Below are 27,647 nucleotides of genomic sequence, written 5' to 3' on the forward strand. Positions count from 1 at the left end.
ATTAACATACTTGAGTAGGATAGCCACAATACCATATTTGTAACAGCAAAGTTGAGATAATATGAATTAGCGGCCATCGCACTGATCACTATAGCAAGACACAAGCTTGAAGCTAAGTAAAGAAGCATTAGGGAAACACAAATATGAAACAAGTCTTCACTTTCTTTCCATAACATGAACCACAAATATAAAAGTGCATGACAAAAAAAGGCCATCACCGCTAGCACAATGTAGCATGAACTCAAGAATTCAGAATCTGGCGCAGAAAAGCCATGTTCACTGAATAAAGCGCTTCCAAGAGGTGATCCGAGACAAGCACATGCAAACGTTGGTAATATCCCAAGTATTGCAATGATTCTTATATCTAGTCTTTCAGCTGGAATTTCGAGACATGATTCTAAAGCATCGCAATAATCTTTTTTTGCTGAGGATTTTGTTTCCATTTTTTGCTTTTTATATTCTATTTTTTGCAGTATTTTTTTTACTATACTGACGTTGTCATTGTATCACAGCAACCAAAGACAACTGGCTCAGGTCCAAAGAATACATGCTCAGCTCTAAAGAAAACAATATCATACATTTTGGTCCCCTGTTGTGTCGTGAGTTGTGACGATAAATTATGTCGTTATCGTGCACGACTATGATAAAAGCGTGTATTGTCTGATAAAGTCTGATTTAATGATGATTTAAAGTGTAGGGAATAGGTTGCTAAACAGACCCCAGGTTTACAAGTAGACAATTAAATTTGATGCCATTACGTCGGTGACTACTAGCCAAAGAATATAATACTCACTAGGCTACTAGCTTACTATGGGTCTTCATATTTACTATACTCTTTGGTCTTCGTCCGCGGTTTGCGCTACTAAAACAAGTGAAGGCGCAGAGGGCTTATTAATCTGGCTCTCTATCACCTTTGCATGAGTATCTGGTGAATCAAGAGTGACTCAAGATTCAACATACTATCTGCGGTAGCAGTTAGCCCACCAACCCTTTTACCGGCTCCTTACACCTTGCACCGTGTGCAATATTTTAAGATATTCTAACGGAAAAAAAATACAATTTAGAACGCATCAAAAAGAAAATAAATGTGAACTGGCAACTTTCAATGGAAGCCCTGCATGTCATGTCACAAAAATGATGTCAAGCGATCAAGCGATCGAACAAGATTGAAGAAATAATTTTATTTTTTACTGAGTAACTTTATATTATGGTAAAACTTTATATTATGGTGGTTGGATTAATTGCGTGATTTATTGTAATATCCTGATGTTATAAGTTACTGTTTTCGTCTAGACATTCCTTAAACCTTTTAGAAGTAACGTAAAGGCAAACTAAGTAAGATGGTACGTATCCTTGTGTGACTTTTTTTTAAGAATTTGAAATATTCCCTGTATGTGTCCAACTAGAAAATAGTTAAGAGGATCTATGACTAATTTATGAATGTTTTCAGATGCAATTTATGCTCCTATTTAGTCGGCAAGGCAAGTTACGCCTACAGAAATGGTACGTGGCCCACCCTGATAAACTGAAGAAGAAAATTACCCGGGAACTTATCACCACAGTGCTGGCGCGGAAGCCGAAAATGTGCTCCTTTCTCGAGTGGAAAGATGTGAAAGTAGTATATAAGAGGTATGTGGATGTATGAGTAGTGGGACATTATTGTCCAATAAATCTGGGTTTGACGTAAAACATTCATCAACATTCAAATCCTTATCCTCAGATACGCGTCCCTGTATTTCTGCTGCGCCATGGAGCAGGAGGACAATGAGCTGCTGACCCTGGAGCTCATCCACCGCTATGTCGAGCTTCTCGATAAATACTTTGGCAGTGTAAGCATTTTTTTACTCTCATTTACTTCATCCACATCCGTTCTTTTTGTGAATGGACTTTCAATAGCTTGTTTAGCTGTGAAAGGATCAATTATACTTTTATTTAAGTATTTCAGGATTTAATCACCACTGATTCTTATATTAATATTGAGGTTTCATCTCCAGTTTATTGTATTTATCATCAATTCATCAAAATACCAATTTGTAATATCAGAGATTTTTAATCAGACTTCTATTGGGAAATCCATAAATTGCAAGTGCATAAAAAACCTATTTAAAAGAAATAACAGGAATAATAGTTCTTTTATTTTATTTAAAATATCAAACAAATTTTGCTTGCTTATATGTGTAAATACATTTCCACTTTACTAATCTAATAGGAAATCTTAACAGTAGGCCTAGCACTGGAATGGCACGACAGTATGTCGCCCACAAGATAGACTACCCGTCCCTCTCTAATTAATACAGTTAGTAAAAGACAGGTAGTGTATCTCGTGGGCGAGATACTCACGCACCCCTGTGCTAGGCTTACAGTAGCATACAAAATATTAATAATTTCAACTGATCGCTTCAGGTGTGCGAGCTGGACATAATCTTCAACTTCGAGAAAGCCTACTTCATCCTCGATGAGCTGGTGCTTGGCGGAGAGCTGCAGGAGACCAGCAAGAAGAATGTGCTGAAGGCCATCGCTGCACAGGATCTTCTGCAGGAGGTTAGTAGCCAGGACAATGAGCTTGTGTGAAGGGATGCATAACAAATGATAGTATTTTAATAACAAAACTTAAGTGAGACACAGACATATATTTACGATACAAGTGCGAAATTTAAAACACAACTGCAGTGTTTTAAATCTACACTCTTCTCTTCTTACTTGCGTTATCCCGGCATTTTGCCACGGCTCATGGGAACCTGGGGTCCGCTTGACAACTAATCCCATGATTTGATGTAGGCACTAGTTTTTACGAAAGCGACTGCCATCTGACCTTCCAACCCAGAGGGGAAACTAGGTCTTATTGGGATTAGTCCGGTTTCCTCACGATGTTTTCCTTCACCGAAAAGCAACTGGTAAATATCAAATGATATTTCGTACATAAGTTCCGAAAAACTCATTGGTACGAGCCGGGGTTTGAACCCGCGACCTCCGGATTGAAAGTCGCACGCTCTTACCGCTAGGCCACCAGCGCTCATGTTTTAAATCTACACTAATTGCGAATTAACTATTCGCACGTGTAACGTTTTACAGTACATTGGCCCTTTAATTTTCGACGTAGTTACGTAATTTACGCTCCACATGTTTCACTCCATACCGAGGAGTGTCATCAGGAGCTTGCGTTGACGGACCGGACCGGCGTAGACTGCGGGCCACAGCCTTCTGCGGCCGATGACTCGGCGCGGGCCTAAATATGTCTGTGTCTCACGGAAGTTTTGTTATTAAAATATTCTTTCCGGCAGAGCTAAAATACTATATAACGTCACCCTAGTTCACAATCGTACTAATTACGGCGAAAATTTAGTTGTAATTAGACAATTAGTACCATAGTGCGCAAACAAAAGGTCTATTACGACCAAATATTCCGTGTAATTAGTACAATAGTGAACTAGAGAAACAATAATAAGATTGTGAAAGCATTTGATTTAAAAAAAATCATATCAGAAAAAATACTGACATTATTAACCACAATGCTCTATTAAGTTTGCTCATTTTTATTGCGATAATTAAGGTTGATGTTTAATTATTGACATATCTTTATAATTTGACAAATTAAGGCATTTATTACACATCAATAGTGTTAAGTTTTTGGGACTAAACAATCTTAAGCAGACTATATACTGTATATCTTGCTGTATGTCCACAATGGATATATGTTAGAGTGAAACAAAACATATATATATCTAGCTCTGACATATCCTATCCTCTTACAATGTGTACCACTTTTAGACTAGGTTCGGATTTTTGCAATATTAGTATGCATATTTAATTACACAAACGGGTCTACCGCGATATAATTTCATTGTTTTGACCTTAAATTCCGATGTTTCAGCTGACTTGCACCAGCTGTGGTCACAGAGTTCAGTATTGTTTTGTTTATATCTCTGTTGACATTTGCTGGTACGTCAGTCTTTCCGTGACCACAGCTGGTGCAACTCAGCTGAAACGTCGGAATTTAAGGTAAAAACAATGAAATTATATCGCGGTAGACCCGTTTGTGTAATTAAATATGTGTACAAAACGCGAGAGTTTAAAGTGTTAAAATATTAGTATGGTTTATACACTAGTCCTAAATGACATTCCTCTTTAACTATAGAAGTTAATCCACTAGAGTTGTATGACAGTTTATTTCATTCATTTGCAGCATCTTAAGTCCCGTTTTTCAAGTTATGCAGAACACATGGGTAAATGTTTGAAGAGGCTGTTTTTTCGACATTTGTATGGCTATTTTTATTTTAGGAAAATCTGATTTATAATCATCGTTTTAGGAAGGGTTCTTAATAACAAAAAATATACTGTACGAGGCACCTCTCTACATTTTATAGTTAGCTAGATATGGACGTTTAAAAATCGACATTTGTATGGCACTATTTAGCCATTTGTAAGGCGCTTTTGACATGTATAAGGCATTTTTTCGTCATTGAATGGCCGTATCAAAATTTATATGCCAGTATTTATTATTGCGACATGTCGCCAATAATATTTTTATGCGATATTTCCTACACAATGCAACCGAATTACTTATTTATTTTACTATATATTTTAACTCTATATTTGCAACTATTATTGTAAAATAAACATTTTTAGTTCAACTATGTACCACCATATTAAGCGTCCATACAAATGTCATTGTAGTCGTACCAAAATATATCGAAAGATATTCTTACCTGTTTTTAAATAAATTAAACTGTTTCCGCGTCCACACTCGATGTCAATCGATGCCCAACTAACCGCACTATTGCGTCTTAAATTTAATCTAACCGTTATTCAATAGACAAAGAAGATTATAGGGGGTATATGTAAGTCATAACAAAACAGGTGCCGCGCGGGACAAAGATAAAGGCTTCCCTTGTTTTATTAAATAACGCATTAATTAACCAATATGATTTAATCAATTCTCTGGAAAATGTTCTTTATAAAAATACAAATTTATTTATAATACGTTGCCTACATCCAAAGTTATGATTTTTTTTATTGCGCTATGCCGCCACTGGGACACGCAAAAAAGCGGCAAATTTCCCCGTTTTTTGAACTTCAAATGCGATTTTGTTTGAAACAAATAATATTTTAGGTACAGTTCTACATTATCTTTAAAGCTTATAATACATTGAATGAAAATATATACATACCCAGTCTTTTAGTCCTATGGACTTCGAGTTTTAGCCGTGGGACAGCAAAAAATGCCTATTTGAAAATTGACCCACGTAATAACACTTTAAAACAAAAGAAAACTATCAACATTCAAGACATACATTTTGTATCTGTTCAGAAGGATACTAATAATAATATGTCTTATGGGAAAATGTTAACAGTACAAAGAAATAGCCGTTATAACGTGATATTCCTATAAAACATTTAAAATTCTAGTGCATGTGATTCAGGCAGCGGCCTGGACATTCTTGAATGAACAAAATCTTTAACAATTACCTTTTAAAAAATAAATCCTTAAAATGGAGCCCTGCTGTCTTTAAGTCTTAATAGCTGTGCTAAAGTAATATTTAACTGTCAAACAACTCTCAATAGTCAAAATTTGCATCTAGTCCGTCTTGCAGAATAACGAATAGGTTTAAAGTTAAATGTTAAAATTAGAATATAAAATGGACCAGTAATAGGACAGTGGCCTCAGTAGTGCCTTTCGTAGTTGTTAACTGTCACTTATATTTAGGTAGGACTTAGGAGCACTGCCTTTTCCTAGTACATATACTTATACAACACATTTAGTCCTTTTTCGAAACGCTAGAGGACTTTTTCACCCCCAATCTCTTACTCTAATTGACAGAGAGAAATAGAGACATTCCAATTTTGACTAAATTATTGCACACATATCAAATTACTACTATTACTGCTACATATCGAATTTTCATAATATATAATTATATAATTCTACTCTGCTCTAATCTCATATATATATTGTCCAATAATAATATAAACTTACGAAACAAATCGTCTGAAAACCTTACAAAATGTTATATACTTACATATAAATACTATAATATAATATAACAAAATCTTTGTAAAAGCTAATACTCGTAGAAGCTACTTTCGACCTTTTAGATGATTCGTTTCAAATTTTCAATATCACTCCTACAACGTTATGGCAATATAATATTAATTACTATAATGCTTCTATAGTGCCTAATAAATTAAAATTACTTAAATCTAACTTAAAATAATATATCTTCTCCGTATACAAAAATAAATAGAGAAATACTAATGTGCTAATGATACAATTTTATTAAACTTTAAATAATTATTCAACATGCAGGAATTATATAAGCTTTTCTTTCTATACCTGTGAAAACTGTCAATATTTGTTTGAATGCTATAAAATCTTTGGTAGCCCGCGCAAGTCAATCACGCCAGAAATCTAATCCGTTCGGTACTAGTAACAAAGTTACTTGGTGTTTAAGAATAACTTTATAAATTTATTCTTAAACACCAAGTGACTTATAAATTATTTCATTACCAAAAAAATAATTGTCGATAATCTTTATTGTAACGAAATTAAGTCGAGGCCTATTTGAGATTTATAGAGTCGATTTTATATTGCGAAAACTACATACATACAGATGTAGTGCATAATTATTTTCCATCGTATTTTCGCGGAAACGTTCGTATTTGTCATGCTACTTCAATCAACCTCAGTACTTTTTGTACCGAGACTGACTGAAATAGCAAGACACGTTCATACGTTTCCGTGAAAGTACGAAGGAAAATAATTAATAATTATGCATTACATCTGTACAAATCTTGCGTTTCATGGCGGAGTGACTTTCAGTTACGTCTTTGTCGGACCGCCTCAAAATTAACTTAATTTTGTGAATCTTATTTTTTTTTCAAAACGATGGATGAAATTATAATGCCTTATTGTTTGTACGTTGTTTTACAAGTCCGGCAAAGAGGCAACTACGCGGAATTATCCACCACACATTACGTATGTTACGTCAGAAAACTAGTTCAGTCATATACCTTGCAGCACGTGAACAAGGTCTAAAGTACGAACGTTAAGGGGCCCACTGATTAACAGTCCGCCGGATGGTATTGGTATCTGCTTGTCAGTTGTTCGGAACTGTCAACTTTTTGTTCTAACTGACAGGCCGATTCCGACTGTTAATCAGTGGGCCCCTTTAGGGCTGATTAAGACGGCGCGCGAACTCGCATGCGATTTTAGTTACATTGCGGACTATTGGTTACGTCCAATTCAACCGACCGATCAAAACCCGCAATGTAATGAAACTCGCATGCGAATGCGAGTTCTCGCATCGTCGCAACCGCATAATTATATTGCTATCCTGCTCGCACCGTGTCATTGACCGCCGCCATCATGGGCCGGACATATAAATTAATCACGCGCGTGCGATATACACGGTGGCTAAAAAATAACTGCATTCACGTTGCCATGGTTTTGGGATTATACTAAGCAACCCTCCCTACCCTCCCATAGAAAATGGTCCAGCCAAAATGTATGAAACAGCCAAATTTTTTTTCGCGATTTCGGGGTTGGTTCCATAATAAAAGTTTCTCAGTATAATCCCAAAACCTCCCTGGCAACGAGAATGCAGTAATTTTGTAGCCATTCTGTATAGGAACAGGAGAGTCAATGGACGAAATGCTTTGCGTCCCTACTTTTCAATATACTTTTCTGAGGTTTGTAAAGTAACATACGGATATGCGTGGTGGTACCCTGCACCTAACCCTGTTTGTACGTACGCATGCCAGGACCTGAATGATGGATTGTTGCACTGACCCGCAGGACACAAACCCCTAAGTCTGTATTCCGTAGACCCACCATGCTTCGCTTCTCTCTTGTTATTTTCAATCTTCTGACAGTTGAGACTATTAAAGCTGATTTAGACGGTGCGAGAACTCGCATGCGAGTTTAATTACATTGCGGTATTTGCTAGGTCGGCTGAATTTTGTGTAACTTCAATAGTCCGCAATGTAAATAAAATCGCATACGAGTACGCACGTGGACTGTCTCGACTTGTGTTACTAACCAATTTTCTGTTTCAATCAATGTCATGTTTGTCATCTATTTATTCCGATTGCTTTAAGAGTCCGTAGACTATCTGAAAAAAATCTTACGCACAGAGTTTGTGATTTGTATGCTAGTTTGAAGTGTTGTTTTTGCAAAAATGATCTTTTGATGAGTCGTGTAAGATTGTCGCCTTTATGAATAGTTACTGTTATAAAAAAAACAAGGTTTCTCTACTTTTGCGGTGCTTTTATATAAATCCTTTCTCTATTCGTCTTTGCCGTTTGATTTAAGATTGATTATTCAAAAATGAATTATAATCAAAATCATCTAAAAACAGCTTATTTATTTATTCCGAATTGAAACGATCTTTTGTAATATGCATGAAAACAAATTTTCTTAGTTACTCTAAAATAGCTAAATAAGTTGAGTAAAATTAACACAAAGTCGCATACGGACTCTTAAAGAACATGCAATCTCAATCGTGCCATCATGTCTCATTAGTGACAAGAATATTTTGACTGTCAGGCGAATTCATTTTTTGCATGCACATATTATTTATTTCAAGTTTATATGATGTTGATTATTAATTGGGTATTTATTATGTTTATTTCCTTTTTATTATTTATACATATACATTGAGTGGCATCATACACATACAAATTTATTAGCAATACATATATTCATAAATAATATAACTCTGTAGATGAATATAGAATTTAGATCTTATTTATAGTGTAATAAATATTTATTTGTAAGTCCCAGAATACATGGAAAATGTGAACTAGAGTCTTATGATCTAACTTAGAATATTAGGTATAGATATTAGATACCAGTCTCATCTAATCTCATTTGTGATCTCACCTAAGACACATTTTTTCCAATGACATGCAACTTTTTAGAGAAATCCAACGATACTAATTAGTACTTTGTGCCATTTGCTCAAGTTGAAGCGTTTCGTTTAGTCCAAAATGTTAAAATTAATAGGCACCATACGGGGAACCTTAAAGTGAGTTATGTGTTCCCTGTTGTGTTCTGGGCCTGTATATTTAATAAATGTAACGAACAAGTAGTACAGTCGCCATCAGATATATCGGAGCGGCCGAGGTGCTCAAAAATATCCGAACACGCACTTAACGCCTTGACAATAGAGGCGTGTTCAGATATTTGTGAGCACCTTGGCCGCTCCGATATATCTGATGGCGACTGTACATGTCAGTATGCTTTATATTTTTGTGTAGTTTTGTTTAGCTGATCTGATCGGTATTATTAATGTATTCTAGTACACTGTTCTACTGGGATAACGTGTATATACATATATATTTCAAATATATAAATATTTTTTTTTGATATTACCTAATAGAAAAAGAGTATAATTTTTAAAAGTATAAAAAAACTGAACTATTTCAGTAGGCGTGTAAGATACATGTTTAAATCTAAATACTGTTTTATATTTACAATATTTTTTTAAAGCATCTCAGTCATTTGTAATTTAAGTGTGATTTATCATTGCTGCTTGTTCGTCTGTCTGTATCTCTCAGTAAAACAGTGTCATATATTCTCGCTGTTCATGCATTTGCTGTAATGGGATGTCGAAATACATTGGTTTCAACTAAAACTCTGTTTTCTTGCATGCACCTAACCTCTGCCGTAGCATGAGTTGGTTAGACACAGGGAAAGCCAGCCGTAACTTAAGTTTCCATTTCTCTCTAATAAGTACTGTAAAACCACGCAACTATAGTCCAGGACTACAACTATTATGGTCTACATATTCATAACGTAATTATAGTATGAATTTTCTCAAATGACTTTTACGCCTAAGACCCTAATCTGTGAAACAAAAGCCATTGTTTCTTTTGTGCGAGCGGTGGGCTCCCGTTTTGAGCGCGTGGCAAAGCAACGACGTCGTTTAAAAAGCTGCTGTATCGCGGTGGTTTTAAGGTTCAAGTCTATGTAACATGTTTTGGTAATGCAGGACGATTGACCACCTCAATGTAGGTGAGCGCTCATATTATTCCATAGTATATAAAAATCATTTGAGAAAATTCATACTATAATTACGTTATGAATATGTAGACCATAGTTTCCAATTCTTTTTCTGGTGTTGTCTGAGTTTTTTCTTCCATTTATGTAAATATAAATATTTTACCCTGGGACTACGACGTTTAAATAATAGTCAAGTCACACCTGAACGAAGATATTCAAGTTAGTTTAGAACTCTTGGGGCTTTTGGAATATACCTAGTTGGGCGATTGTACAGTAGGTGTAAATAAAGACTTACTGAATGGGAAGAAATCATCGTTCTCTTTTATACTTCCTATTAATGCAACTGAAATTGAATACTGTTTTGAACGTGTGTACTTAGGGCAAGCAGCTACTCACCAGTTGCCCGATATTAGGTTGACTGAGTGACTTGCTACATTTATGCACTATACATAAACTAAACTCATGCTACGGACATTCCTGTCCTAAGGGGTCTACCACGAACATCGAAATTCGAGTGACAGAGCTTGAAATATATGTTTTTCCGTGTTCGCCGTGGACCCTCAGACCTGATGGTGGTGGTGTGGTGGTTAACAACGATCTGAGCAATCAGCTGCTTAAATTAAAAGATCATTAGATGTCGTTAGATGCTTAGAACCCATTGATACGCGTATCCTCAAGACCAGCGGTGTCTTTAGCGAATATAGGTTAATTCGTTAATAACTGGCCACCTTTTAGTAATTGGCCACCCTAAACTATAGATGAATAGAATTCATTATTAATTTCTGGTGGCCAGTTATTACCCGGTGGCCACTTGACCAGTAATTGATGATTTACCCTACATCTCTTTTGCGCTTGTACAGCATGCATCTATGTATAATCAAGTGACATCTACTCTTCTTTTAATTTGCAGGAATTGTTATGTATTAAACAAGCATGTTCATTGGTGAATGATACTGTTATGATATACCTTTGCATTTGCATTTAAAGTCGCTAAATTTTGCATTTTCTATTATTGTATTTTACGTATTTATGTATACTCAGATGTTGGAATATTTATCTGTTTTCAAATTGTTATTACCCTAATTAAATGATGGTGGTGGTATACCATAAGCTTACCGCATTTAATATTCAGTACTAAAATGCCATATTTTTTTCTATAATTATTCACATTATTGGTATTCTTCTACAAAAAATTATGTTATTTTATTTATATTTTATTTAATGATTATGTTAATGATCAAGTGAGTGAATCTGGAAAAAGGAATAGATCTCTGCAAACAGTTAAGACTACTAGACTAATTTTTAAGCCAATGCGATCTGTATAAAATGTGCAGTCCGCAGTTAAAATCTAAGAAAACTACACCAATTCATCCGAAACATCTAAAAAAAATATTTTATGCGCATAATAAAAAAAGAAAAGTAAAAAATTAGTAGCGTGGTTATTTTTGACTTGACCCATTTTTATAGTACCTATTTGATTTCGTGGTGCGTTGGATTCGCCTTTGCTTTATTCAGCTTGTGTTAGGACGAGACGGTGGACGCGGCGCTGCGGGAGGTGGGGCTGCTCTGAGGGCCTCCAGAAATTTCCAGATTCTTCCGTCACCATTGGATTGCCAAAGACTAAAACTGTTTGCTGCGCGCCTTTATTATTGGAGAGCGAATCAAGCAGTGGTGCAGCTATACCAACTGAAGCTTGGGGCAAATTCATCGAATTAGGTCATTGTTCACAGGCCTCACAGCCTCTCGGTCAAATTAGGGCCCCTCTCGGGCCAAGCGCCCGTGGCATTTAGCCCACTTTGCTGTATAGTTACGCCACTGCTACCGGAATCAAAGGATTGTCAATCGCTTTATTTTGAAATTTTAAATCGATCAGTTCTGTGGCGCGATATTTATTCATCTTTTTTTTTGTTTAGACTTTAGAGCAACACATTGATTCACGGTTCACGGAATTGTGCTATATTAGTATCAAGTCATTTCTAAAGCATTTGATAAACCTTGCCTAACTAAAAACTTTCTGTACATACTTGGCGAGACAATTGGGTTGTAATTTATGTTTCTTTATAAATTGTGTCTTTGCACAATTTTATTTTGAAAAACGGTGGTAATAATGTATCTTGCCATGTATGTAGAAATAACTTAATTTAAGCGTGCGGCGGTGGAAAGCCGACTAATCATAATCAAATTGTTGATTTTTTTTATTTATTTTGTTACTATTTTTTATGGTCATAGAATTTTCGTAAATATTCTCCCAGTAAATGTATAAAAACTTCATGCTAAGCTTTTAAATAGGTAATAAAACAAAATTGTTCATTTTTACATGCAACCATTTGACATATTTAAAAATGTGGTACAGTATAAAATGTAAATGACTAATATTATTCATAGTTGTGGTGTTGTGCCCTACTGAGCACACCGTGTCACTAGTGAGATCGATAATCTCGCTTGTGATTGGTTGATCTCATTTGTGACATGGGTAATCTTGGCTGTCAGATTGACCAATCACGATTAGATAAAGAAGAGTGAACTTTGAGAGGGTCTGATGAAAACCTACATGAATGACTAAATGACATGTCAAAATATTTATTTCATTCCAAATTCTAGTAATTTCCCAGTGTATTTGCAATTTTGCATATCAATCAATATACATTGTATATCAATTTTTTTACTGGGGTGAGACGATAGAGTTATAATTCCAGTACATAGTTAACTTTAAATAATTCTGATTGGTAAGTATGTAATCGAACCGATTAATTGATACTAAATGTTACTAATTGAATTGGTAGTTAAATGAAATGAAATTTAAATATTTAAAAGTAAAATAATGGACCAATAGATTTTATTAATCATTTAAATTCTTGTTATTTTCATATGTAGTAACGACTTGTAGTCACTTACCAAACTTGACTTATTTTTATCTTGTTGTTTTACGTTTTGTGTTTATTTTATTTAGACTAGGTAGGGTAAATCGTCAATTACTGGCCACCCTAAACTAAAAATATATTCTATTCAAACTATAAACAGAATTCATTTTAGTATAAGGTTTCAATAACTGGCCACCCTTCAATAACTAGCTATCTTATACTGAAATGAATTATTTTTATAGGTGAAGCGAATTCATTTTTAGTTTAGGGTGGCCAGTTATTGGCGAATTGCCCTATTAAAGAGAATTATTTTTCGTTGACATTATAGGTATACTTTTTGTACATGTTTTTTGATTACTAGTTGTGCCACAAAAAAGAGTTAGGTAATAAAAAGGTGTCTACATAGCTTTTAGAAAGCTAGGTTAGGTTTCGTTTCAAAAAACCAGTGCTGGATTTCATAACAATTATATAGATGTGACCTGTCCAAATAAAAAAATAAAATCAATATTAATAATCGAAATTTCCTAAATCTCTACAGTCGAGTTCATAAATATGTATAAATTTTTTTACCTTATTGCAATGGATTAAGGTGAAGAAATGTATACATATTTATAAACTCGACTTTACATACTTGTATAACTTTTTGTCCTTAATCTTAAGTATAATGTAGGCATCCATTAGATAAGTATCTAAACCCTAATGGTTTTCCATTTATTTTGATTTAGGTACAGTCGACGTCAAAGATATGTTTACACTTTTCGCCTTATTACAAAGGAGTAAGGTGCAAAAGTGTAAACATATCTTTGACGTCGACTGTACACTCGAGACATCGATGAAAACGTTTGTTATTTTTGTATTTGTATTCCCTTCTAATAAATATTTTACCTATACTAGGATTTTTATTGATAATTTTAAAAATAGTTGCGAATAGGGGAGAGCGGGCTTGGAAGTTCCGATTTTCAAATAACATGATGTTTTGAATTTGATATAAAAATGAGGGATTCACTTTTAATAATTATAGGTATCGAAACTTTGAAGTTATAATCTCTTTTTGTATTGATATCATCTTTTCTACTAATATCTCAATAGTTTTTTAAAGGTAAGTTGTTAATGATATAAGTAAGAACGAGTAGGTAAGAATTGTTTTACACACAGAAGTGTCGTCGGAAAGTTTGCAATATTGCGTAAAATTGCACGTGCAAGATTTCAGAAACTTGTCACAACTTCCTAAGGGGAACAAATATTTCCTTACAAAATGAAAACTTCCTTTATTTCTTGTAAAATTTTCCGACAACTTTTGCAACTTTTTGGAAACTTTCCGTACATATATATATATACATCTATAGCTACTTTGCATTCAGAGTACTCCCAATTATCCCACATTCGAGTTTCATGATGGTATCTGACTATTGTACTTATAGGTAATACTTTACCAAATTTCAAACTAATCATCGGTTCGACGAAGGCAAGTCTATATTTATCTTGGACTTTTGTCAACATTAAGATCTTATTTCTTCTATTAGGGTTCCGTAGCCAATGGCTGGTAAGTGGCAAATAAGGGAACCCTTAAATTTCATTGCGTTCATCTGTGTCTGTCTGTCACCTGGTCTGTTTTCAGTGGCGGATTTGTAGTCTGCCGCCCTAGGCCCCAGGCCCTGTAGCCGCCCCTTTCTCAGCAGCTCAGCACCCATCATATTGACTACATTTTGAGTTATTTCTTATTATCATCAGTGAATTTTTTGTCACAATTTGGCGCCCCTTATATCTTGCCGCCCTAGGCCCGGGCCTACTTTCCGCCACTGTCTGTTTTCAGTCAGTTTCATAGTTCAAAGGACTTTTCAGTAACTTAAACAGTCATTTCACTATTCTTAGGGTTGTCCCAAACTTTTGAAGTCTGTATATGATGTACGCCGAAAAGCGATGGCTCGGTCTAACACGGCCACGAGCGACCCTGGCTCAGTGATGACCCTTGTTGCAGGAGGAGACCCCTCAGGGCTTCTTCGAGGACCACGGGCTGGGCTAGGACTGCGTGACCAGGACGGATGCTGCGTAGAACATCGCCGGGTTTTAGTCAGTAATGGATTGGTTAGTTATATATTGTAAATGACATGTTAAACTTAAATACATAATCTGAAAGAAAACAACTGTAAAAATGTATTGTGAAGATAGCTCCGATTACTGGGCGCTTTGACACGCCATCTATGTTTTTAAGTTTCTAATAAAATTGGCACATTTTTTATGTTAAAGGAAAAATAGACATATTCACCGCTTCGGGCAAGACTCGAACTTGCGACCTATCGGAACCCCGTCCGATCGCTCTGAGCCAACTGAGCTACCGAAGCTCTAAACACACGCTCCGGAGCGTGCGAATCTTTCCATTCCTTCCTTTTAGTTTACACGCCTTAGGGAGGCACATCTCTGCGAGATTTAAAAAATACTATCAAAATATATTTGCCAAAACCAGATTTACAAAATATTCTTGAAATTTCTCATCTACAAATATAAGTTTTTTGTCTTATCGTATTAGATGTCGCATTTACTAATCTTATTAAACTTTGTCATAAACCTGGTTTACCATCCAGTATGTTCTACGTGTATCCTCACCAGCAATTCAGGTGACCTCTGTATTTGTAAAACTAAGCAAAACTTAATAACGATCAATGTTAATTTTCGCCGCCATTGACTTGATATAAAGTCAGTAAATTTCGTGCCCCACACGCCACGACTTGTTATGTTATTGGTTGTTTACGTGCAATATTGTGGCAAGGCGTTGATGACACTTTATTGACGTGGCGGCGAAAAGGTTAAAAATTCTAGGTATGATTCAAAGGTCATCTCAACTGTTAATTTTAATTCTAGTTATATTTACTTGTAGGTTTGGCTTATACGTATTTAAGTTATGGGAGCTTGCATTTAAAGCACCTAGTTTTAGTAATCAAGCAGCAATGTACTTAATTTTATTTTAAGATAGATATTTTAATTATGAAATGGCTATACGAGTATGTATTAAAATTCAAGGCTCCATTAGATTTATTTTAACCTTTTGAACGCCGTCAAACTCAAGAACGTCATGCACACGCCAATTGCTAATATCTCTGGCATTATGCTAGCAAATATAGACTTCTTACTGGAAACTTTGACAACATATGCCATAACAGCACAAGCGTTCATGGCGCCACGGGCACGACTTTACGACGCCTATGTGGATTCTTGGCGTTCAAAGGGTAAATTCGGAAGGATAATGAGTTGACTGTTAGAATTTGTTGATATCGACTTTATATTTATTAGTGTTATAAGAGGTCTTCACTTTACGACATATACCATATATGATTGCAGCTAGAAGATATAATATTGAAATCTTTGCGTAATGTACCTAAGTATTTAATACGATTGGTCTATGATGCGGATGTTTCTAGATCCAGTTTATTTATATGAAGAAATAGTATTTTTGACTAATTCTCGCACTTTCCGTTTTAATTGTTTAACTGGGGTTCGTGCCAAAACAAATATTATATTTTCATAACGTTACTCGAATTGTGTATGCCCCAAAAACGGATCCTTCGATATTTACCGACGGCTCTAAGCATTTAGAACGAGGCTGACTAAATTGTAGGTACTATTTTCATAACACGCGATAAGGAACTTCTGAGGGGTAAATAAGTTAATTTTTCTTTACTAAATCGTGGTAGCCCAACAAACTATTTACATTCAGAAGTTTCTCATTGATCGGATTACATTCCATATCAAGTCTCATATCTCTTTAACCCATGTAATCGAATCTTGGGCCTAAACCACTATAAGAACTGTATCCTAGATTCCTAGACTACGCATCTAGTGCTATCCAAGTATACTACAAAATAAAAAAGTTTATAAAATACAAATCGTTTTATTGTAAATACATTTTCCAAATATTAAAAAGCATTACAATTCAATATCATTATCAAAACGCTAGGCGGTGTATAATTATAGCCACTTTAAATACAATTAAAATTATAAAATAGTGCTTTCCTTACAGCTATAACAATGTAGATAAAACCAGTATATCGACATTGTAGCATCTTAAATAAGTTGGTTAGTTAGATTTATTTTTGGAATGGTTTGCGGATTTGCCTTCAGGAGTCGACTTGACCTTGTTGGCGGTGGTGGGGGCAGTTTGGTGGGTCTCCGGGGGGGCTTCCAAAGTCTTGGGCTCTGCGGGGCTGGTCGGTTGCTCCTCTTTGGCTGCCTCTTTTTGGTGCAGCAGGTTGGTGACTGAAGCCAGATGGAGAGCAGCTAGCAAAGCTTTAAGGTAGCGAGTCACATCGAAGTCTATACCTGGAAACAATATAATATTGTTATTGTCTATTGTTACCATGATAAAATATCTTTTGAGAGAGATACCACGTTGATAGCTTATTTATGCAGAGCCTAACATTGAAACTCGTGGTAGCAAAAATATCGTTAAGTCAAGGAAAACAGACAGATATTAAACATAGTAGAAATTGTTTTTATCAGTAGTTACCACTAAAATATGTTCAATACTGACAAAAATACCTACATAAATATATTTATTTTTTCCGACAGCTATGTCAAGATTGCTATTTATATTTTTTGGTAACCGTATTATGACCTAAAAAATTCAAATTCAAATTATTCAAAAACTGCTGGCTGAACCCACAGCAGGGGCCCACAAATTACCAGTTCGCCGGACGATATCAGCCTGTCAGTTGTTCGGAACTGTCACCTTTTGTGACTAACTGACAGGCTGTATCGTCCGGCGAATTGGTAATCTGTGGGCCCCTTAAGAACAGTAGATTCCACCTACCCACCACCTACCAGATTGCCTGAGTTCGTTGACCTTGTAGGCCAGGTTGGCCCACACCCTGCGAGCCGCGACGGCGCTGAGCCGGCCCACCGTCTGTACCGTGTGCAGCGCAGGGTCGTTGGTTGCTGCCACTATTTCAACTGAACCAAAGACATTATTATTAATAAACTAGCGACGCACGGGTTACAGAAAACCTTAACCTTAACCTTAAAATTACACACCTAAACCGTCCTCAAGAATCACTATATTGATTGGTGAAAACCGCATGAAAATCCGTTCAGTAGTTTTTAAGTTTATCGCGAACATACATACACATAAACATACAGACGCGGCGGGGGACTTTGTTTTATAGGATAGTGACGTTTCTCAAGATGCTGTTGAATTTGTTGTCAGTATTTTAACATTTGTATGCTGTTTGTAGGTTAGAATGTTTTAGTGTTTGGATTAACGAGCCTCGCCTAAATGAAATGAAAATATTTATATTCAGGCAACTATTGGCCCATAGCTTGCCCATAGATAAATACCTTAAAAACTAGCATACTTATTATAAGCTCATACTTTTCGGCTCGTGGTAAGACTCGTAAGCTATCAGTTAACACATTCGACACCGCGTACCCGACTCTCGGGCACTCGTAAACTTTACTCAGATGCCGGCATACCCGCTAGTCGGGCAAGAGCTATAAAACCTACACGCGACGCCGAAGTGCCCGACAGGCGGGCAAGCATTGCATCTTCACTACCTCAGGGCTGCCACTGCCACTAACAGAAAAAATTGTAAGTCTTCTGATTATTATGTGGTCGAAAAGTTGGTACAGTTGATTATTATATTTTATTACTTCACTTTGTATTTTTATTTACTTTACCTAATGCGATTACAAAATAAAAATTCTTATTAGTTGGTTACGTGAAATTGCATACACGGGTATGTATCAATAGGAGTTAGAATTAGGAGAAGAACAAAACGGGGAGCCTAAACAGATGAGACAGCAGATTTAATTTTATCCACGTACTTATACGAAAGTTACTTGGCACAGCCCTGAGCGTCCGCCGCTTGCCCGACTAGCGGGTTCGCGGCGTGCGGCATTGAGTTGCACGTCGTTGCCCGACTAGCGAGTACTGTCGGTTTCTGGGGTATTGTTTGAAATTTTGCCTGGTTGCGAAAGTGTTAACGATACTATTTAGTTATTTATTTAAACAAATTTCATTAACATTAAATTTTTTGAGCAAATGGCAGTCGTAACATGCGGTTGCTGAACAAGTGAACACATCTTAGAGTGTATGTAACTGTACAAAATTAGGCATATTCATAAACCCACTCATATTTTAATGACTTTCATTATGTAGTAGTCACATAAACTACTATTGGATATTATTAAACCACCGCTTACAAACGTGTTATTACGGTGTTGCCAACCAATCGTAAACCTAATTATAAAGATATAAGGTCTACCATCCACTCTGTTAACTGATATTTAACTAACTTTATTTGGGATTTGGGACATTATCTATGAAAAGGGACCTTATTGTCGATGGCGCTTACGCCGCACAGCGTCGCTCAGCATTGTATTTATTTCGGAGCATCGTTAATAATAGCGTAAGCGCCATCGACAATAAGGTCCCTTTTCATAGAAAACGGCACATTTATTTTCAAAGACATAAGGGTCTAATAAAGGTCAGTTAGTGTTGTTATTGGTATTATTGATCACTTAATTAACGTCTTGCGGTTAAGTAATAAGTTATTTATAAATTAACGTAATTATCTTAATTGAGCCTGGTGAACTCTCGGCCAAAATTTTCATTGATTGTGTTATGTGTATTTATAACAGTTTTCTGTTATCAGGGCACTAACAGCAACAAAAGTGTACCTTATGTCTTTCCAATAAGGTATATTTTCAGTTAACAGTGTGGACGACGGTACTCCGGATGTCATGAAATTGCTGCGTTGCTATCATGCCGTTGGATAACGGCTTTCATATTGTTATTGTTGTGTCACAGAATAAATAATAGTACTAGGTACAGAAGACTCACTCTCTAATAAAACGCGTCTGTTACGATCAGGACAGATATGGCCGCTAGGTGGCGACAGCGCCACGCGCGGCTTATGGCTTAGCCACCAAAATTGGTGTGGAATTGATGTACTTGTTGCAAAGCGACGAAATCGCGGAGTGAGTCACGCCTGGTTGTGTATATATTGATTGAAATTGTTTCTTGCCTAGTGTCAAATGGTCCAACAAATGCACAGCGTAGGTGGCGCCACTGTCTACGATAATGAGCGCCTAAGCTGTATTGACAAAGTTGGCTTTTGACCCTGGAGAGCTTGAGTGACTTCATACAGTAGATCCTTGCGGTACTCACCAGATTCTTCCTGAGGTCCTACAGGGGGTAAGTAGTGGTCCAACAATTGCATGGCGTAGGTGGCTCCACTGTCTACGCTTATGAGCGCCTTCTGGCCATAAGCTGTGTTGAGCAGAGCGTTGGCTTTGGCCCAGGAGAGCTCCTTGAGTGACTTCACGCGTTGCTCGGCGGCGACGCGGCAGCCGACAACCTGGTGACAAAAATAAACAAATTTTAGATATAAAAAAGAGAAAATTGGTCTATATGTCTAAAGTTTAGACGCTATAATAGCAATTCGATAACTACTATTCATGATAAGGTCAGGTGGTGTAAGAGAAAGTTTTTTTTGCTTGGAGCAAGACTAGCAAGAGAAAGAGTCCTTCTAGGTAAGTATTTTTTTTTTATACATTCGTTTTATTTTCTCCAGTGCTTCTCCCTCCTAACCTTAGTAATTTGTTAAGTGAGCCAAGACTAGGAGTCGAGCTGTTTCATTTCACAATAATACAATAATATATACAGGGTGGCCAAAAAATAAGTGCATGCCCGTTAATAAAAATTTGGCTATTTCATACATTTTGGCTGGTCCATTTTCTATGGGAGGGTAATTTTTTTTCGTGATTTCGGTGTTGGTCCCATAGTAAAAGTTGCTGAGTATAATCCCAAAACGTCCCTGGCAACGGAAATGCACTTATTTTTTGGCCACCGTGTATAAAATAAAATAGCATACCTAAGCCTTCCATACGAAAGAATATTGCTTTGTGTATTGTATACAAATCAGGTAAAAACACTACCTACGTAAGCATTTCTCGGACAAAAGCGTGCCATGACATCATTTAGAAAGGTGTTATCGTCTGATGACGTCCACAGATAGAGTGTGCACTTATGAAAGTTATTAAATAATCAAATATTTGTTCATGTTCAGCAATTGCTGTTTAGTTTGAATGCCTAGTATTTCGTGCTTACGCAGGTAGGTATTGAGGAAACATAATTTAACAATTAATTATTGAAACACGTTTGGCGTCTATTGTATGATAATTTTTCACATTTATAGACGGGTCTATCGCGAATTTATTTTACCTTTATTTACCGACGTTTCGAGTTAATATGTGTTCAAAACGCGAAAGTTTTTAATATTATAATTTATCACATTGCTAGGAAAGGTGATTGATTAAAAATGTAGTCATTCTAGCTAAATAGGTGTATAGTTGTATACTAGGTTTAACTGCAACCCGCATCCATAATAATATTAATGATTCATCCCTAATGGTATGTCAAATTCATCAGAAAATTGGCGACCTAATCATAGGTCAAGTCAGGAGAATCGGTCGTGAAATGCGACCTGACGAGAACATCCGGACATGCGAAATAATTTTTGCCCAAGCTGGGACACCTTTGCTTTCGCTCGATCAATTATTAACTCTGTCCGCTTGTCTATACATATATCTCTCTTTATTACCTCTTTAAGGCAAACTAGCCGATCTTCATAAATTCCATCCCTTGGACGGTGGGAGTGGGAGGGCAAATGACACAGTCCAAATCCCTCGCGGGCATCTAAGGATAATCGTCTCGACTGTTCTATCTACTGTAATTCATCGGTAATATAGTAACCGACCGGTTATGTGCCTATTATTATTCCCCATTTATCAAGGTAATCAAGGGCCGGGTGCATATTTATGCGCCCGAACTGGCAAGTCCAGTCTGCGCGTCCATAACAGTTACTTAACCCTTTGAACGCCAGACTGCAGACGGCTTAGGAATATGCCGCCAGGCGATCGCGATTATTTAAGCGAAATTAAACTTGACATAGTCCTGCGTAAGTCCCTATTGCATACGGCTGCGGCCGTCCTTGGCAAGACTTTCCGATGACGTCTACAGCCGTCTGTGGCGGTCATAGGGTTAACAGTACTCACGATTTTGCAACAGCGAGAGGCAGCTATCTGGTAGAGTGAGATGTAGGTGTATGCAAGCTCCTGTTTGTATAGGTTTGCAAGGACCGTGCATAGTAACTCGGTATAACTGTTAATTTTGAGCTTTATTGCACCACCATAAGGTCCACAATTGAATTTGTACTGTGGAATGTACACTTTTTATACCGGTTTATACATCAAGTGCATCATTTTATTACTCGCGGTCTGATGAGGTCAATTTAAAAGGCAAAGTTCAGTGCGTATTGAAACGCAACTTCCTATACATAAACTTCGACTAAGTTACCTTTATACTTGCTCTTATTTACTATAGAATAGATATTTAATTTGTGTGCCCTATTGTCTAACAAAATCTTAATTATGAACGAGATATTCTACTTAAAATAACACATATCAAAATATTTGATATAATTTGTTTCCTAGTTCGTCAACGAAATATTCACAAACCGAAATAACACAAATTAAAATATTTTCATAGAAAGTAATTTAATTTGTTCTTAGAGAAATATTCACATGCTAAACTTTAGTAGCTTAGTTGTATTATTCAGTTCATTTGTAGATTGGGAAGGTGGTGTTTCAGAAAGATTGTTTTTCACGCATGTAAGGCATAATGCTTATTGAATGCCGATTTTTCTCTTTCGTAGGTACCTAAATAATAATTTAGCCTATAAACGTCCCACTGCTCGGCACAGGCCTCCTCTCATGCGCGAGAGGGCTTGGGCTATAGTCCCTACGCCAGCCCAATGCGGATTGGGGACTTCACATCACCTTTTGAATTTCTTCGCAAGTGTATGCAGGTTTCCTCACGATGTTTTCCTTCACCGAAAAGCTAGTGGTAAACATCAAATGATATTCCGTACATATGTTCGTAGGTACCTATGTATATTTACATAGTTATGACGCAATAAGGGAATTGTTTTCGAGACGCATTGCATTATCTTGAAGATTATGATATCTAGCAAAGGACTTTTATCATCCGACGTAGGTGCAGATAAATAATATCGAAATGTTGTTGCTAATCCGGTTTCAGTTCAATCATAAGATTGCATGCATATCATTTTAAATACAATGATATGAATAATTATGAATTCCCTAAGTATAAGGTTATACATACATGGTGTGTCTGACCATGGGGCTTTAAATCCAGGGCTTGATTTTACTCGCTAAACTAAGCTACTTTTACTATGGGAGCAACCCTCAAATCGGGGAAAAATTTTTGGCTTTTCCATAGAAAACGTCGATCTGATCAGCCAAAATGTATGAAAAAGTAAAAAAAAATTCGGGAATTCGGGGTTGGTGCCATAGTAAAAGTAGCTCAGTTTAGCGAGTAGAATCGAGCCCTGGATTTAAAGCCCCATGGTCAGACACACACTGTATACATACTGTGCCTTAAATTGTTTTTGACAAGTTTTCACAGACAATAAAATATGACAGCGGTTTGTTAACAAGGGCCTACTGGGAAACACGAAAATCGAAATTTAGTTATCTGCCTCTTTATATCTCGAATATACAAGAGTGATAGAGAGAAATTTCGAATTTCTTGTTTCGCGGTAGACCCCCAGATTGTGATGGATAGTGGTAGTGGCGCCCCCTACGCAGAGTTTTGCGTAACATTCCCTATTAATTAAGATTCCAAAGTTATATCTGGTAGGCATATTGATGGCCATATAAATAATAACTCTACTGTCTCAGTTACAAGGTTCAAATTGTAATATCAATAGTTATGTTAAATCATTATTGAATATTATTACGCCACCTTGAATAGTTTGAATGTTATCTGTTATTGTGCCTCCGTTTCTGTCGGATCCGGATGTTGATATCAGTGGCCGTGTCATTGTCCTCCAGACAATCAATGTAACCAGAGATATTGTGTATGAAAGAAAATATATTGTATAGGTATCGGCACCGGCGCCTGAGATGAGGTCATGCACACAGCATGTCATGTAATGACAGTGTAATATTATTAGTAGGTACAATCAACTGTAAAAATATGGGTGTAGACAACTTACTCAAAAATATGTCCCATAGTTCTTAATTCACTGACATAAAAATTATGGGACATATTTTTGAGATGATTTGTACACCCATATTTTTACAGTTGACTGTACGTTGTGTATTAAGAGCGATAAACAAAAAATTGCCGCTTTCTAGCACTAACGATCACGGAGCAAAGCCATAGAATAAATAATAGTACTACCGTACAGAAAGGACACTTCCTACAAAACCGAAGTTTGACAGCGATTCAGGGACGAATCATGCTGTCCCTTTCTAATGTATGGCACTATCCCTTTCGGCTATTCAGGGATGTCAAAATTGAAGTCATTATCTTATCTGTGGTCATGCACGCAAAAGGACGTCAAGTGGTGCCAACCCTAATAATTGCTCGGAGCAATGCTGAGCCGAACGGAGCCGAGTTTGCCCGAAGTCAGGAGAGTCTCCCCACTGGCAAAGCCACAGACAGACAGACGGACATGGCGAAACTATAGGTAAGGGTTCCTAGTCAACTACGGAACCCTAAAAAATATAAATGAGTATGAATTGAAGCTCGAATTAAAATTAACACGAGTTCGCAACGAGTGGCGATAAATTAAAACACGACCGGATGAATTGTTGTCGACACGAGTTGCGAATTAGGTATCTATATATCCGCACGTGTATCGTACAACGTTTTATAGTAGGTACCTAGTACATATATGGCCTTTTAAAGGGTCAAGCCGGGTATGTATGGAGAATAGGCCAAATTGATTGCCGTTTTGCCACCTGGCTGTGAAAATCGTGCACAAACCAATGTTCTTATATTTTTATGACCCATTATGCGAAATCAATGTGGTTTATGCTAAATTAAGAACTGATCTCAGATCTGCCAAAAATATTACTAACATCTGGAGTAGGTATCTATGTTGACTCACTCAAAAATGTATAGCAATGCATACCATACTGTATAGTGTTTACCTTATTTATGCCCTAGACTAGCTTCTGCTCGCGACTTCGTCTGCGTAGAATTCGTAATTTGGGTAGCTTATTTTTTCTTCAGTCTCCTTTTTAGGGTTTCGTAATAGTCACCTAGAAACCCTTATAGTTTCGCCATGTCTGTCTGTCTGTCCGAGGCTTTGCTCCGTGCTCCGTGATCGTTATTTGAGAGACAACTATTAATAATGGAAATCATTCAATTATCTATTTCACCCCACTTTTCACTCTTTTAAGGGATGATTTCCGGGATAATATCTATCCTATGCCTATGTCCTTCCCTGGGACTCAAACTATCTCTATACCAAATTTTAACTAAATCGGTTTGTCAGCGGTAAGTGTGAAGAGGTATAAACAGACAGACACATTTTCGCATTTATAATATTAGTATGGATTCCTGACGTGCCGTTGGAAAGTTTCCAAAATTGCGAAAATTATACAAGGGAAATTTTCGGTCTTTTTAGTATTTGTAAGTAATACACATAAAATATAAAAACACAAACATTAAATAAACGAATGATAAAATCTGACCGGTTTCAGTCCAATAGGCTACATTCCTACTAGCCTACTAGTCAAATCAGCTTCTTTTTTAGAACTGTCAAAACGATTTGCTAATATGGAATTTATATGAAAACGAATATAGTGACGTCACGGTAAACTCACCTACTTTTTATATTTCAATCCGATTTATTAAATACAAATTGTGTTTAAAAATAGCTGCTATCTATGTTTTTCTAATAATTATCTGGTGCTTTATTTCGTGCACGGTTTGAAATAATTTATTTTAAGTACAGGAGACATCCCTATATTCGTTTATTATGATATAGGAGGCAAATGGTAAGCAAATACCGTAGCCCATGGACACCTGCAACACCAGAGGGGTTGCAGTGACTCATTGAGACAACAAAGTAAAGAAGTCATTACAAACCTTATTGACATGTGGTGAGATTTTTGATAGCACAGCCTTCTTCGTCGTTTCCACAATGACCTGTGGCTGTTCGTTGACTAGGGGTACTTTCTTCTCGAGGGCATCAATGTAGCCGGCAACTTTGGCGTCTCCAACGGCGAGGGGTGCTGACACGAATGGGGCTGCTGTGTGGGCTGCGAGGGTGACGCCAGCTTCTGCTGTGGAGAGTGCCCATTCTAACAGGCTGTGTGCGTCTGGGGACAATGGAATCATTTTATTACAGTACCAACAAAAAACTTATTAGAAAGACTCCACTAGTGATGTGCCGATGAGAACGTTCTCGTTTCTGAGAATTCCTTTCTTAAGGAATTTCCGGAAATATTCCAACTTTCTCGAGAACATTTTCAATTATTACTTATTAGCATAAACAAGTTATGAATTATGAACCATCTTAATTTTTTTTAATGGAATGACATATTTTTTTGTGAAGTTTATTTATACCTTTTGCCTCAAGCCTTGCTTGGGCAATTTTGTGTTGTTTCATTCAGTGGTTTTTAGCAACTAGTTTTTTTTTATATTGCTATGATGAATGGTGCCAAGTATTTGCTTTTAAGCTTCCATGGTATTTGTCTTATTTCCTACACTAAGCGATTAAACAAAAGAATTCATCGCTTTTGCAACGAAAGGATAAAACTCTCAGAGAACATTTCACCAGTAGCTTTAAGCAAAGCAAAAACTTTAATTTTAATTTCAAATATGAAATGGACTATGATAATGACATAGACCGTTCTTCTGACTTATCTTAACGGTGAGAATGAATTATAAGTTTTTTGCACCATACTGAATCACACATTAGAAAAGAGTTTCCTATATTTTGTGTACCTATATATGCAACTCGCAAGAAAAGATCTTTTGGATCTCTTACCCTTAACTCTGGTGTATAGCGCTCCGACCTGCCCAACGGCTGCCCCCACCGTGGGGATGGCCATGGCCTTCTGTACACTCTGTAGCTGCGGCAACGCCATCGGAGCTGTGCTCACTTCTGTAGCCATCTGAATCAGTACATCAAAAGGTATCAGTAAACAACATCACTACACCTTATAAAACAAAGTCCCCCGCTGCGTCTGTCTGTGTGTATGTTCTCGATAAACTCAAAAACTACTGAATGGATTTTCATGCGGTTTACACCTATCAATAGAGTGATTCTTGAGGAAGGTTTAGGTGTATAAATTATAAACCCGTGCGAAGCCGGGGCGGGTCACTAGTTACATTTAAAGCCAGGTAACCTGAACATCACCCTAATGTCTGGACTATTTTAGTTGAACAGAACAAGAATTAATAAGTATAATATTCTTAGATATTCTAATGTAAAATCCTAACAAGGTTTTAACTCAAAAGTATACTGGAAAAGGAATTGCATTGAACAATGATTGAACACCGAACACCTTATTCGTTTTTTAATAAAGAAGGTAGATCTAATTTGTCTTATAAAATGTTAAATTTGTTTCTGAAGTTGTAGCAATACAAATTGGACATGTTATAATGTTCTAAGTGTGGTAGATAGGATGGAAGGGTCACATTGACTTGATTTCACAACGCTACGTTCTAAATTGACCGTGTCGAACGAGTAATTCGTAAACTAAAGTTGGGTAAAAAAGTACCTTAAAATTCCTTATTTTCCTCTTCTATAAAATACACAATAAGAATAATGCGTAAACTTTTAAAAATACACGTTGTCTTCTCGTAAAAATCACTAGAAATATTTAAAATACTTCGAAAAATGTTAACACAACTGTCTCTTCTCTTAGCACTTCACAGAATGACGCTCCTATTGCAGCCGGCGGTATTA

The 27,647-nt window shown here is 36.5% G+C and overlaps 2 protein-coding genes and 1 non-coding gene across 4 annotated transcripts; 1 reads left to right on the top strand and 2 right to left on the bottom strand.

Moving 5' to 3' along the window:
- Nucleotides 1-1,180: 1,180 nt before the first annotated feature.
- Nucleotides 1,181-15,006, top strand: LOC134806109 (AP-1 complex subunit sigma-2). 2 transcript variants are annotated; one of them, XM_063779386.1, is made up of 5 exons: nt 1,181-1,343; nt 1,451-1,629; nt 1,721-1,829; nt 2,404-2,541; nt 7,759-7,879. In XM_063779386.1, the coding sequence occupies exons 1-5, from the start codon at nt 1,341-1,343 to the stop codon at nt 7,783-7,785; spliced, it is 456 nt and encodes a 151-aa protein (XP_063635456.1). In that variant the 5' UTR covers nt 1,181-1,340; the 3' UTR covers nt 7,786-7,879. The 2 variants fall into 2 exon arrangements, with proteins under 2 accessions (XP_063635456.1, XP_063635455.1); XM_063779385.1 differs by lacking the exon at nt 7,759-7,879 and adding an exon at nt 14,840-15,006 and having other exon boundaries at nt 1,186-1,343.
- Nucleotides 15,007-15,127: 121 nt separating this feature from the next.
- Nucleotides 15,128-15,203, bottom strand: Trnap-ggg (transfer RNA proline (anticodon GGG)). The gene has a single exon. It is a non-coding gene; the product is annotated as a tRNA-Pro (tRNA).
- Nucleotides 15,204-16,727: 1,524 nt separating this feature from the next.
- LOC134806105 (lipid storage droplets surface-binding protein 2) lies at nt 16,728-27,628 on the bottom strand. Its single transcript, XM_063779380.1, has 6 exons — nt 27,460-27,628; nt 26,724-26,850; nt 25,820-26,052; nt 20,021-20,210; nt 17,677-17,805; nt 16,728-17,175 (listed from the first exon to the last, which is right to left on the bottom strand). The coding sequence occupies exons 2-6, from the start codon at nt 26,848-26,850 to the stop codon at nt 16,934-16,936; spliced, it is 921 nt and encodes a 306-aa protein (XP_063635450.1). The 5' UTR covers nt 27,460-27,628; the 3' UTR covers nt 16,728-16,933.
- Nucleotides 27,629-27,647: the final 19 nt, after the last annotated feature.

This window comes from Cydia splendana, chromosome 2 (assembly GCF_910591565.1).
Source record: "Cydia splendana chromosome 2, ilCydSple1.2, whole genome shotgun sequence".
Taxonomy (NCBI): Eukaryota; Metazoa; Arthropoda; class Insecta; order Lepidoptera; family Tortricidae; genus Cydia; species Cydia splendana.